General features: G+C 50.0%; 2 protein-coding genes across 5 annotated transcripts in view; one reads left to right on the top strand and one right to left on the bottom strand.

The window, feature by feature from the left end:
- The first annotated feature begins 585 nt into the window (after positions 1 to 585).
- WNT2B (Wnt family member 2B) overlaps positions 586 to 14127 on the top strand; it is a 36223-nt gene continuing 22681 nt past the window's right edge. The window contains exons 1-5 of one of the 2 annotated variants that reach the window (XM_059061064.2): positions 586 to 1110; positions 7029 to 7249; positions 8515 to 8792; positions 9492 to 9756; positions 13169 to 14027. In XM_059061064.2, the coding sequence (XP_058917047.1) occupies positions 920 to 1110; positions 7029 to 7249; positions 8515 to 8792; positions 9492 to 9756; positions 13169 to 13398 (1185 nt within the window). In that variant the 5' untranslated portion in view covers positions 586 to 919 and the 3' untranslated portion in view covers positions 13399 to 14027. Of the gene's footprint in view, positions 1111 to 7028; positions 7250 to 8514; positions 8793 to 9491; positions 9757 to 13168; positions 14028 to 14127 lie in introns of those variants that run through there. The other variant, XM_067042051.1, reaches the window with a different exon arrangement.
- The window catches only part of ST7L (suppression of tumorigenicity 7 like), a 95554-nt gene continuing 83850 nt past the window's right edge, over positions 2424 to 14127 (bottom strand). Inside the window, exons 15-16 of one of the 3 annotated variants that reach the window (XR_009335342.2) lie at positions 2739 to 2821; positions 2424 to 2651 (exon numbers count right to left, since the gene is read on the bottom strand). The gene's annotated coding sequence lies outside the window, so the exon portion shown is untranslated. Of the gene's footprint in view, positions 2652 to 2738; positions 2822 to 14127 lie in introns of those variants that run through there. The other 2 variants (XR_010842043.1, XR_010842060.1) reach the window with 2 other exon arrangements.

Consider the following 14127-nt stretch of genomic DNA (forward strand, 5'->3'; position numbering starts at 1 on the left):
GTGCGGGGGCCTGGGGATGGGGGGGGTGGGAATGCGGTGGGCAGCGGGTCGGAGGAACCAGAGGCAGCGAGCCGTAGATGAGAGAGGCCCCTACCTGAAGTCTGCTGCCCGTGGCGCCCCCCGTTGGCAGCGTTGGAAAGGGAGTTAAGATTCTCCCGCAACTCCCCGTGGCAGAGATTCTACCCATTTCACAGAAGCGCAAGAACGGAGAGAGAACCCGAGGAAATGACTGACCCCTCTGTGGCTAACTTCAGTGTCACTGTAGGTTAGATGACAGGGGAAAGTGTCTGCAGTCCCCCTCACTCGGCCCTCCAGGCCATCACCCACGGAGGTTGGGGGTTGCCGAATGAAGGGCGCTAGGACCCGGTGGCGCGGCGTGGGCAGGGACTGGGCGCTCCGGGCGCCGAAGGGCGCCGCTGCGCCCCGTCGCGTCCCGCCCGAGCAGGTGGGGGCGCGGCGCAGTGCTAGGGGCGCCGAGGGGAGGAGGCGGCCGCCACACCTAGGGCGCTGCGGGGCACCCAGGGCTGGCGCGGGCGGAGCCGTCCTGAGGGCCGCGCGTGTCCCCGGCCTCGGCCCCGCCCCGCGCCGTCCAATGAGAGCCCGCGGCCGGAGGAGCTGTCTGCACACTCTGTCCGCAGCCCCACTCCGCGCCGCCGACCCCGTGACACCGCATCTCAGCCCAGGCAGCGTGTCCCAGATCCCGAGCTCGGCGCGGCGTCGTAGGCTTCCGGACACAGCTCCCTGCGCCCCTCTCCGGGACCTGGCGCCCCGGCTTCTGGACTCTAGGTGCCCTTAGGTCCCCAGCCGCCGGCGAGACTTATGGCCCCCCAGGGGGGTGAAGTGGGAGCAGCCTGAGTACCCTCAGCCGGTGCCCCGTCCACGCCCCTCCGGGCCGCGTGGCGGGAGTCTTCGGAGAGCTATGCTGAGGCCGGGTGGTGCGGAGGAAGCCGCGCAGCTCCCCTTTCGGCGCGTCCGCGCCCCCGTCTCCGCGCCCGCGCCTAGACCCACGGGCCCCGACGGCTCTCGGGCTTCGGCCCGCCTAAGTCTTGCTTGCCTTCTGCTGCTGCTGCTGCTGCTGACGCTGCCGGCCCGCGTAGACACGTCCTGGTGGTGAGTGTGGCTCTCAGGGTTGGGAGGGTGAGGTGCTGAGTTAGAGAGGCCGGACGCACCCAAAGGGAATATACAGCTCCCAGCACCCGCTGCTCAGGAGACCAGGTTGTCGCTTTGACGGAGTCAGAGACGATCCGTGCAGGGCTGTCACTTAAGTCGCGGAGGGGCGCAGGGGGGCGGGGAGTGGATAAGGGGGTGCTGCTCCTTCCCCGTCCGGTGATGAGGGCGCTGGGTATTTGGAAAAAGGACGCCCGGTAATCGAAGCTTCCCAGACCCCCTCTATTTCGGCTCAATCCTCTTAGGGCAAAAGCTACCTTACGAGTTTCTCTCAGGATGGATTCAAGGAACCAATCGCCCATCTGGGGCCGCGGTGGCCGTCCAAGAGGGCCTCCTGATCCCCTAAGGTTGGCCCCCAACCCGGGGGAGGTGGAGAAAGGGGCAGCTGCAAGGGCGGACGAGCCTCTCGCTAGTCTACCCTTACCCCATAACGCAGTAAGGCTTTGGTGAGGCAGGATCACCCAGCACAAGGTTTAGAAATGGAATTGAGGCAAAAATTACCCCCATTAACTCCCACAACTAAAACAAAACACTTGGGTTTGCATACTTTAGACATTCAGTCTGTTTTGAGGGTCTCACTTCGAACCTTGATACCTCCCTCCCCTCTTCTCCCTTCTTTTCCTTCCCCAGATGGTCCCATCTCCCATCTTTCTCCTCCAAGAACTAGCGGCTTCTCGAGTCCCAAAGCATTAAGAGATCCTCTCCTCAGATTTCCTGCAGGCCTTAAGAGTCCGGACACTTCACAAGACGGCAGATGAGGCAAAAGGAATTAAAAATCCACTGGATATCTATTCTTTCCGGATCCCCTTCCCCACGAAAGCTCTGGATGGCACTCATCGTTTTCTCCCAGAAGAAAGCTCCTCTCTCTCCTCCCCCACCTTCTGGGGGCTGAGCAGTGGGAGAGTGGGACTGAGAAATGACTCAGTCCTCTTGTCTTTCCTCTTCACCCCCCAATTAAACTGGCCGCTTGGACTGGGCTACTGCCCCTCTCTACCCATGCAGTGCCCCCGTTCCTTTCCTTACTCTGCCCCTCCCCCCAATCCTCCCCTCCTCCACAAAGTGTGGTCTCTTTTCCCCTTGCACCCTGTGGCTTCTCTCCTCCGGATTTGGAATCTTGGCTGGAAGGGTGAGGGGTAGCTGGCTGAGGGGCCATCGAGCTTGGGCTGCAGATTCCTATCATTTCAAGATGCAACTTTCTCCATCCCCATCACCCCACCCACCCACCCACCCCCGTTTTTCCTGTTTCAGGAAAATCTCTCCTTTGGATCTTTTTTATCTCTGCAGTGTTGGGGAAGGCAAGGAGGGGGGTTCTGGATGGGGGAGCAGGGAGGCCCATATCTTACATCTGGCTTGAAACATTCCTTTAGAAAGGGAAAAGGAAGAAGGGGACGAGGAGAAAAGCCTTTCAAACTTCAGAGTGAGATTAAAGCCACCCTTTACCTTCATGGTCTCAGTCTGGCTGGGGACTTGTGTCTTCAGAGGCCCTGTAGAGAAAGGATGAAGTGACCACTGTGCATCTTTATCCATTCCAGATGACAATTTGCTTTTAGGGACTCTTGATTGCTTCTTACCAATTTGGGAGGCAGTCTTGGTCCACATGGTGTTTAGGTGAGGAAGTATCACTCTGGTAATTTCAGCATCCTGGTAGTGGTTCCTAAAAATCCAATTGGGGTTCTTCCTAGTCCCCATTTTGTCCCCTTGGCTACTCCTCCCTTTTCCTTTCTCCCTCTACTACTCTCCCCCATGTGGTTCATATTAAAGATTTTGGAAAAACTCCTGGGTGGAAGAGCTAGCTAGGGAGGGAGGTGGGCGGGTGATACAGAGGGATTCAGCAGTCCCAGTGAAATGGAGGAAGGCAGCAACAGGGCCAGGATGGGCAGTGAGTGCACAGGTCATTTCAGTCTCCTTGCCTCACAGGGGTCATAGCTGCAGGCCCCACCCAGATGCCTGCCTCAGTGGTCAGTCACTTCTGGGATAAAGTAGAAAGCTGCTTTCCAAAAGCAGGTCAGGCCCCAAGGTGATTATCTCTCTTTCTCTTAGGAAAAAACCCCAGCAAGACTGATATTCTGTACAACCCCCTGAAGAGATGCCTGTTGACTCTGTGTGTGTCCATGTTCCACTCAGGAGCAGAATGTCATCACTATCACCAGCTAACAGTCTGATCTTCCTCACAGCCCTTCCCCTAACTCTCCAACCACTCCCTTCCTCTCCCGACCTTTAACTGAAGGAAATGGATGGTCTCTTCTTAATCTATGAAAAACAGAACAAGAAATAGGGGTCTCCTGGCATATGCCTCCCTGTACTATTTTGTATTCTGCAGGGGCTGGGATGTAGGGAATCACAAGAGCAGGACTGTGTTCAGGACTGCGGATTTACAGAAGGAGGAACAAAGTGATATCATGACATTAACATTATTGTTTTGTTTTTTGGCCATGCCCGGGGCTTGTGGGATCTTAGTTCCCAGACCTGGAGCTACCTGGACCACTGGGGAATTAAAACATTAACATTAAAACATTAATGTTATTGTTATCAACCACAGCTGCCATTTAATGAGCCCTTCCTAAGCTCCAGACACTATATGGCTAAGCACCTATAAGCATCATCTTTTTCAATCCCCAAAATAATCCAGTGAGGCAGATAATATTATTATCCCCATTTCACACATAAAGAAAGTGAAGGATAGGAGGGGCGTAGTACGAAATTCAAGTTCACACCAATTTTGGAGCCAGATTGGTCTACTCCTGGTTAATAAGCATTGTGTGCCTCTCTTACGCTTGGAATTGAAAATGAGCTTGGACTTTGGAGTCAGATGTCCTTGGTTCACCCCAGTTCTCCTCTGACTAGCCCTGATGGACAGAGCTGGGTATTGTTAATCTTTGTGACCTCAGTTTCTTCACCTGTAAAATGGAGATCTCTCTCTCTCTCTCTCATAGGATTTTTGTGAAGAAAAATGTTTTGTGAACTGTAAAGTATCATATAAATGATATTGTATTAAGATATTTAGGGAGAATAACAGTTTTATCCTTGTGTTCAAAGCCCTATATGGGCTGAGCTAAACCATGTACATGCACTAAGGACTGTAAAAGAAAGGAGGTAAATAAAAAAGAGGACCCCTAGCCTCATTAAAAAGACAAACCTAAAACATCTGCAATGTCAACAAAGAATAAAGCTATAATTGAAATGAAGCTTATGGCTAGCTAGGAGGAGAGGGGAGTTGGGGATAAATCAGAGCAGTCAGGTTTTGTTTTTTTCACCAAATAGTTATTAAGTACCTGCTTTGTGCCCGACATTGTTCTAGGTACTGGGGATACTGAAGTGAACAAAACAGATAAAACTCCCTGCCTTCATAGAGCAGCATGTCCTAATCACCTGAGGAGGTCGGTAAAATGCCAGTTCAGAAGGGCTGGAATGGGGCCTGAGGCTCTGCATTTCTAACAGATTCCCAGGAGATGCTGATACTGCTGTTCTGGGGACCACACTGAGAAACAAGGAGCTAGAACAGGGCATGAGTCACTTTGTCAAAGGAAGGGGTATGAATTGGTCAAAAGTAGGTAAAGAGAGCATTCTGGGAAGGAAGTAAAAACCTCTGGAAGGGAAACAGAGCTAGCATCTCACCCTTCTACCAGCCCATCAGCTGGGAGATGCCTTATATCTTTGTGCCCCTAACAGATGAGCTCAGTGCTTGGCACATGGTAGGCATTTTGTAGGCACATGCTGAATTGAGAGGGGGGGATGGGCTGGGCCTCAGGCTGCCTTGCTGGAGGCCCCCACACTGACTGCAAGGTGCTGACCACTGGTCAGGAGGCAAGTGCCCTGGCTCTGCAGAATCTTGAAGCAGCTACTTAGTGGGATAAGGGTGGTAGTAAAGAAAATTATCTTCCTGTCTTACTGAACAGATGTTCCCACGCTGAGTAAGGATGTAGCAAGAAGGACCGATGTGGGCTGCAGCAGAATGGAGTTAAGTTAGACCACAGGAAGGACTTTTTACCAGGGTTTGGCATGCCCCATTCCACACTGTCTCATGAGGGCTGGATTACTGGTCTCCCATTCCCATCCAACCCCCGTCTTCCCAAGCCCCAGTAAAAAAAAAACAACAACAAACACCCATTGCCTAGAGCAGTACTCAGGGGTGAACTGAGGAAGCAGAATGGTGGTGAGACAGGGACAGGCTCCAACTCCAACGGTCTTGATTCTCCAAACAAAGCACCGCAGCAGTGGGTGTAACTCCCGGCTGTGCGTCAGGCAGCCCTTTCCGGCCTGGCCCAGCCCAGGGTGTTTATTTTGTTTGTTCCTGGAAGCTGTTGCCCTGATGGACAGTGCTGGGGATGCTGATTCCATGGGATTTGTTAGTGGTGGACCAGCCCTCTCACCCCTCCCTGGGACAGATGGGCCCCATCAGCCCTGCTGAATTCCAGAAGAGGCAAACATCAGCCCTCCTTGTGTTTGAGTTGGTATCACCAGTGGTGATCCAGTCTGTGGGTGAGGGCCGGGTTTGTGAATGCAGGGGATGGGGGTGGGTGGGTGGGGGAGTGTTGCAGAGAACAGAGAGCCCAGGGCAGGCAGTCCAGCTATTCCCTTCTCCCCACTGGCTGCCCTCCCTCCTCCTCACCCACTTCTAGGCCCATTTTGGGGCCCTTCCCAAACCACAGGCTCATTCACAGCCCAAACCAAATCTTTTCTGTCTGTAGCAGCAACTGCCCTCCATGGTCCCCACCTGTTCAGAAAAGGGGAGAGAAGGCATCCCTTTGATGTGTTAGGACAGGGGAATAGAGAATTTCCAGCAAATCAAGGCATGTATGTGCTGGGTGCTGGAGAGATGAAAAGGGAGTGAGAAGTGGGTGTATGGGTCAGATCTCATTTGGTGGCCTTGTAGGGAGAAAAGGTGATGATGAACTCCTGTCCTCTCTCTGAAGTGTTCTTCCTGAGGCTTGTGGTGCAGTCCAGGGCTAAAAAGTGTTTGAATGAAGAAAAACTACTTCCTTGAGAAAATTGAGAATGACTCTAGCAACTCACCTATCTTTTATTAGCTCACCCAATTGATCTTCTTATAATTGTTCACATTGGGCAGACTGGGGACTGGAATATGGGGAGTGTCACCCTGTTGCTTAATCTCGGTCTTTGGTTTCCCACAGCAAACAGCCCTCTGCCCATGCAGATTCATCCAGGACATTATGCCCTATAAATTGGGAAGGATGATTTTGAAAGACTCATTAGTTAAGAAAGGTCATGGGACCTTGAAACAAAGGGTGTGGGGAGGAGAGTTGGGGTGGGGGGGTCTTCCTCCCCAGACGTCGGGATTGGGAATGAGGACTCAGCTACACGGGTCTGACTAGAGCTGTAAACGTCACTCAAAATTGCCCACTATATCTCTTCCCACTGACTCCTCCCTGTCTCCATCCTTCTCCCATACCATGTCTTTATGGACCAGCCACGCACAACATGCCTCTGACATGTGGGTGTAACAATGTTGTCTCAGACTCTAGTTTTATTGTTTATTTTTCCACAAGGCTCTTAATGTTTATTAAATAAACAGGCAATGGGGTTTGTGTGACATGCCCACAGCTTCTGTGTATGTGACACATGCCTAGCCTGTGTTCTGCGAGTGTGTGTCATTTTGGCCTTTGGCTGGGGAACAGGTAATGGTGGGAGACCACTCAATTACTCTCTCTGCAACTGCTTAATTATTTCTCCAGAGCTTGTGAGGATCGGTTCTCCCCATCGGCCTTGGGGAATATCAGCCTTGGTTGGAGGAAGGGGAAGGAACTTCTCAAGGTTTGAATGCCAAACCTTTCCCCTCCTTATTCCCCTCCTAATGCAGAATAAAGCCAGGATGCTCTGACAGGGCCATCTCCACCTTGCAGGTACATCGGGGCGCTGGGGGCCCGAGTGATCTGTGACAATATTCCTGGTCTGGTGAGCCGGCAGCGGCAGCTGTGCCAGCGTTACCCAGACATCATGCGCTCGGTGGGCGAGGGTGCCCGAGAATGGATCCGAGAGTGTCAGCACCAGTTCCGCCACCATCGCTGGAACTGCACCACCCTGGACCGGGACCACACTGTCTTTGGCCGTGTCATGCTCAGAAGTAGGGGCCTCTTCCACCCTGCCCCAGCTCCTTCTCTTTCTATGCATGGGGTGGTGAGTGGGTAGTATAGGCATGAGCCTCTCTCTCCTCTCCTACACACTACTTCATAATCAGAATAAGAATTGTGGGCAGAGCCCAGGATACAGTTGGAAACAGACCCTCGGTACCTTAGATATGTAGGCAGTGGCCCCTTTAAATCCCAGTGTTCTGGGATGATGGGTCAAAGGAACAGCATTCCCTGGTACCTCCATCCTTCTTCCTCCCTTTTCCTTCCCCTCCCCAACCCCCAGCCTGCAGGATATCCATGCACTGTAAGGCTGAGGACTGGAAATGGCTGCTCTGTTCTTACCAACACCATCACTACCCTCACCCCAACACTCCCAACACTATAATAATGGGAGCAAGAAATAAACAGAGGGGACCTCCCTGGTGGCGCAGTGGTTGAGAGTCCACCTGCCGATTCAGGGGACACAGGTTCGTGCCCCGGTCCTGGAGGATCCCACATGCTGCAGAGCGGCTGGGCCCGTGGGCCATGGCCGCTGAGCCTGTGCCTCCGGAGCCTGTGCTCTGCAACAGGAGAGGCCACAACAGTGAGAGGCCCGCATACAGCAAAAAAAAGAAAAGAAATAAACAGAAAGGTGATATGTAAATATTTCGAGAGTCAGCAGCTTGGACCTAGCTCAGCAAAAGAGCTAAGCAGAGCTAAACAGTAAACTAGCAGAAAGGGAATAAGATGAGAATGTGGAGGTGTCAGAGGGACAAGAGTGATGATTCATCAATCCCTAAGAGCAGGGAAGGAAGAAAGAAGGCTGGGGAAAGTAGCATATCTCTTCAAACAGGATGACCCCTGGGCTGGGGTCTCCATTGTAGGGGAACTGTCCAGCAGAGTGGGCCTGAAAAGGCCTGGAATGTGGACTAAGGCTGGCTTTGCTAAGCCGGGGTTGGCACTCAGTGGGAGGGAACGATTCACTGTGAAACTTTTCAATGGATGGACCCAGGGAGTTTGGAAGGAAACAGGAGTACAGGTCAGCCCAAGAGGTCAGACATACAAAGAAGTGGATAGAGAGTTGTGAGGGCTGAGGGGAAGAGGTCAGATTCACTGGGGAATGCTCTTGGAAGGGAAGGGTACCTTGAATAAAGGAGGTACAGGGGTTGCCCTGGGAAAGAAAAGGAGAAGAGGTTTCAGAGTTGAAGGTTGTGTGGGCTAAAGAAGGGGACAGACAAGGGCCTCTTTCCTGAAACACACTTCTACCTTTCCTCTCTAGGTAGCCGGGAGGCAGCATTTGTATACGCCATCTCATCAGCAGGGGTGGTCCATGCTATCACTCGTGCCTGTAGCCAGGGTGAACTGAGTGTGTGCAGCTGTGACCCCTACACCCGTGGCCGACATCATGACCAACGTGGGGACTTTGACTGGGGTGGCTGCAGTGACAACATCCACTATGGTGTTCGTTTTGCCAAAGCCTTCGTGGATGCCAAGGAGAAGAGGCTTAAGGATGCACGGGCTCTCATGAACTTACATAACAATCGCTGTGGTCGCACGGTCAGTACTCATGTCTATGCATGTACATTCATATTGGCTGGGAGTGGCCAGTATGTATGATCATGGAGTAAATGTGAAGGTGGAAGCACTGAAGGCTTCTGGATTACTTTCAAAAGCCCCAACCCCTGGAACAGGAGCAGTAAATGCAAGGGACCTTAGGAATGCCTAGGTTCAACCTGGAGCATAAAGAGTCTTCACATAGGTGGAAATTAGGGAAAGGTGGAGAAAAGAAGGGAATTAACTTTTTAAGAAAGAAAAGAATCACCTCCTAAAGTCTGAGGAGGATAAAAGCTTGTTCTAGTCAGAGCACTGGTCTTTGACAACTTCCTATAGGCCTAGTACTCTGCTGGAAAATGACATGCAACAAAAGCAGAAGGCATGGTACCTTGAACTCTAAAACACATGAAAAATAGAGGATATGCCATAATTATGAACAGAATCCTGGGGCTTTAAAGTTCAAATGCGCTATCATGAAAAGGAAAGCACTGTTGGTCTAGGAAGGTTTCCTGGAAAAAGAGGTTCTTGAATTTGATCGGGAAGAATGGGTGGAATCTGACTGGGGAAGGACAACCTATGGCTCCACTAGCCAACCAGGGCCAGGACCAGCAGACCTCAGGGCACTCATGCTTTTAGTCCTAGGGATGACCATAAAGTACCCTGACTGGCTGCCTTTCCCTTACCTGCCTCTCCACCTCCCAGGCTGTGCGGCGGTTTCTGAAGCTGGAGTGTAAGTGCCATGGCGTGAGTGGCTCCTGTACTCTGCGCACCTGCTGGCGTGCACTCTCAGACTTCCGCCGCACAGGTGATTACCTGCGGCGGCGCTATGATGGGGCTGTGCAGGTAACGGCCACCCAGGATGGTGCGAACTTCACGGCAGCCCGCCAAGGCTATCGCCGTGCTACCCGGACTGACCTTGTCTACTTTGACAACTCCCCAGACTACTGCGTCTTGGACAAGGCTGCAGGTGAGTAAGGAAAGTAGGTAGAGACATGGAGCCCTGGTTTTTAGTGCAGGCACCTCTAGTTAATCACAGTCTCAGGAGTTAGAGAAGGAGGCTGGAGGAGCCAGTCAGACGTGAAAACCTTGTAATAAGATTGTTGATTTATGCCTCAGTCGGCCAGGCCCAAAAGCTGCCTAGAGAGGAGAGGACACTGAGCTCCTTGAGGCCTGAGGTCATCTATCACTCCTTTATATTCCCAGCATCTGGGATATAGTAGATACTACTAAGTGAATGTTTAAGTGAATCACCCATTTCAGTACCAAACAATGTATGGGCTATATAGAAGCATAAGATACAGACTAAGTTTTGGCTCTTTACAATCTAGCTAAAGAAATGAGATATAACAGGTAGACAAATGCAACTGCAAAAGAGAGAAATTAAGAAAAGTTTACTTGAAAATGTGGAATTTAAGCTGTTTCTTAAAGTGTGGGGATTATCTGAATAGCTAGAGAGAAGAACAAGTGGATATTCTCTACACATGAGTAGAGTGGTGGGAAAGCACATGATCTGTTCTAGGAACAGAGAGCAGATTAATCTGACTGAGTAAAGGTTTTGGGTAAGGGAGATTAAAGACAGAAAGGTAGGGGCTTCCCTGTTGGCGCAGTGGTTGAGAGTCTGCCTGCCGATGCAGGGGACACGGGTTCGTGCCCCAGTCCGGGAAGATCCCACATGCCGCGGAGCGGCTGGGCCTGTGAGCCGTGGCCGCTGAGCCTGCGCGTCCGGAGCCTGTGCTCTGCAACGGGAGAGGCCACAGCGGTGAGAGGCCCGCGTACCGCAAAAAAAAAAAAAGACAGAAAGGTAGTAGGAAATACACCATGAATGACCTTGAAAGGGCGTATCCAGTGTGCTGCCACTGAAAATTGTAAAATGGAGTTGCGGAAGCAAGGAGAGACGAGATCCCTACCAAAGGCTAACCATCAGCAGAAAGCAGCAAATCATTCTTGAATCTGTTCCATATATTTATGGTGGAATTCTTGGGAATGCTGGAAGGTGATGTGGTGTTCCCCTAAAAGAGTGGAAGTTAACCATCTTGGCTCATATTTCAGGTTCAGATAGGTTAAACTAAGAACAACCTGCTATGCAACAGAACTGCTCTTCCCCTGGTATTGTTATGGGCTCCCAGACTCTTCTCTGTAGTCTCAGCAGTCAGGACCTTGGTGAGGGGAAGCCAAAACCCTTAGCTGTCTTCCATAATATTTGTTTTCACCTATCACTGTCATTCCTGGAGAAGCAATTAGCTTGGAGCAAAACTGGGCACAAAACTGGGCACAGGGGCTTCCCTGGTGGCGCAGTGGTTGAGAGTCCGCCTGCCGATGCAGGGGACACGGGTTCGTGCCCCGGTCCGGGAAGATCCCACATACCGCGGAGCAGCTGGGCCCGTGAGGCATGGCCGCTGAGCCTGTGCATCCGGAGCCTGTGCTCCGCAACGGGAGAGGCCACAACAGTGAGAGGCCCGCGTACCACACACACACACACACACACAAAAAAACTGGGCACAGAAACAGGGTGGGGCTCTACCCAAGACACAGAGAAAGTAGTTTGTGTATTTTGAAGGGTGCTAGGAGAAAAAATGTTGAGAAAGCACTTCTGATTCTCCTGCCACTACATTTGTTTTCTTCCCACGTGGTATAATTCAGAGGGCTACTCTCTAAATGCCTAGAAATAATTCCACAACATCCAGGCTGTAAGCCTATGCTATCATCCTAAAATGCACCTTTGGGGAAGGATCTTTGGAGTTAGGAGTCATATGTGTGTTGGTTGTTCTCAGAGGCATAAAATAGGTCTCATAAAACCCACAGTGGAGCCTGGAATTCAAAGGGTACAAGTCATCCCAGAAGGGAGTATGGAGCCAGGAATTCCCTCCAAAGCAGTACTATCCCATTGAACTTTCTGTGATGACAGAAATGCTCTACATCTGTGCTCTCCAATACAGTAGCCACTTAGTTACATGTGATTATTCAGCACTTGAAATATAGTTAGGGTGACTGAGGAGCTAAGTATTAAAATTTATTTAATTTTCATTAACTTAATATAAATGACCACATTTGGCTAGTGGCTACTACACTGGACTGCTTGGCTCTAGAGTGTAGAAGAGGCTTCTGGTGCACAAGAGAATGATGTTAAGACCTAGCCCTTGAAATTAGGCGGATAACATATATAGTAGACCTAGTCAGCCTATACTCTAGAGCAGTGGTCTCTTAACATTTTGGCTTGTATACTCCTATCATTAAAAAAAAAATCTGAACATGTGCCTCCAATATATGTATATTTACTTGGAATTATATCTATGTTTCACTGTACTAAAATATACATTATAAAACATACAAAGTAGATACTTTAAATTGATGAGCTCAAAAACAAATATAGAAGTACTAGCATTTTCTATCCATATTCAGTGGAATGTGGAGACTACTGCTATAGAAATCAGTTAATTTATTCATACCCTTCTTGAACCCCCAGGCTAGTTATGTTCCCATCTCTGGGAAAGAGGTGAAGCAGATATTCTCTAGGATCCATCTCATCTAAAACCCTATGATTTTATGATCTGTTGGCAGCATCTCTTTTGCAAAAATCAGTCAGAATGAGGTTGTGAGCATTCTCTGTGCAGGGGGAATAACACAATCCCTACCCTTCAAGGGTTCCTACCATAAGGGGTAAGGCAAGGGATATTCTTTAGGAATTTCTTAGGGAGAAGCCTCCTGCCAGTAATGCCTATCAGTTCGCCCCCTCAGTTGATCAGATATTATACATATAACTATCTACTGAGTTAGGTGCTATTATAAGAAAACTAAAGCCCAGAGAGATCAATTAACTTGCTAGATCACACAACTAAGAAGTGTAGAATTAGGTTTTAATCCTAGACAATTTGACATCAGGCACATGCATTAAATTTTTAATGGCCATGCTATACTACTTTCTTGTATAGTACAACTTAATGAAATATAAACTAAGGACTGAAATACTAACAAATGGTAGCTGGATCAGAGTTGTAACAAGGCTTCTTAGAAAAGGTAAATTATAGGCTAAGTTTTTTATTTTAACTTTTTATTACAAAAAATTTCAAACATAAAGTAGAGAACCTTCACTCAGCTTTAACAATTATGACATTTTAAGGCTAAGTTTTGAAGGGGATATGGAGATGTGTATTGGCAGGGAGGGCATTGCAGGAAAAGTCAATGGTCTTTGGGGAGCCTTGATAGTGGGAAGAAACAAGCCTGGTACAGAGGGCAGTAAGGAGATGATCATTTTGGCTAGTGGGTGTATTTTCAGGAAAAGGGATTCTTTATGGTTTCCTCATGAGGATGTGGGTAAGGGAACCCAGAGTGGCTGAAGTAAGAGGTAACTTGGTTCTCACTCTCTCTCTTCCCCAACCCAGGTTCCCTAGGCACTGCAGGCCGAGTCTGTAGCAAGACATCTAAAGGGACAGACGGTTGTGAAATTATGTGCTGCGGTCGAGGGTATGACACAACTCGAGTTACCCGTGTCACCCAGTGTGAGTGCAAATTCCACTGGTGCTGTGCTGTGCGGTGCAAGGAGTGCAGAAACACTGTGGATGTCCATACTTGCAAGGCCCCCAAGAAGGCAGAGTGGCTGGATCAGACCTGAACATATAAATACCTCACTCATCCCTCCACTTCCAACCTCCTGACTCAAAAGCACAAGATCTTTGCATGCACACCTTCCTCTACCCTCAACCCTGGGCTGCTACAGCTTCTATTTAAGGACTTGGAAAGTACTCCAGAGGGACTCTGGTGTCCTAGCTGGTTCCTTAGCCCTGGGAAGGAGTTGACAGGGGATGTAAAAAAACCGAGCTCTCCCTGACTCCCCACTCTGGAGGTTAGAAGGCAGAGTGGAAGAGGTAGGAGTCTTCAGAGCAATGTGAGTTGCACTAAAGCACACGGTCAAGGTTCATTTTTCCTTTCCCTTGCATTGGCTTCCTGACACATCTTGTGTGTGCAAGAGAAAGGGTACCTGGAGAGAACTTCTTTTTTTCCTACCTGGCTGAGGGTAGATGGGACAGAGATGAAACCACGTATCTCTTCCCTGGGTCAGTGTGAGCTAACTGCCTGGTACCCCAAAAGAAACTCTTAGGCTGAAACATTCTTCCATTATCAAGAGCCTGGGATTGCTAGATAAGAGTTAGCCATAGCGGACAAGTTCCATTCTCATGCTATTATGTTTATAAACTGCTGTGTTTTGTAGGAGAAAAGAATTATATAACTATACAAACATACATTCTCTTCTAATCTCTCCTTTTCAACCTGTATCAGCCAGCCCTGCCTCTTTTGCTCACTTGCTGACTGTACAAACTGAGTGGCATGCAGTGTCATGCCA

This window comes from Kogia breviceps, chromosome 1, assembly GCF_026419965.1.
Source record: "Kogia breviceps isolate mKogBre1 chromosome 1, mKogBre1 haplotype 1, whole genome shotgun sequence".
Taxonomy (NCBI): domain Eukaryota; kingdom Metazoa; phylum Chordata; class Mammalia; order Artiodactyla; family Physeteridae; genus Kogia; species Kogia breviceps.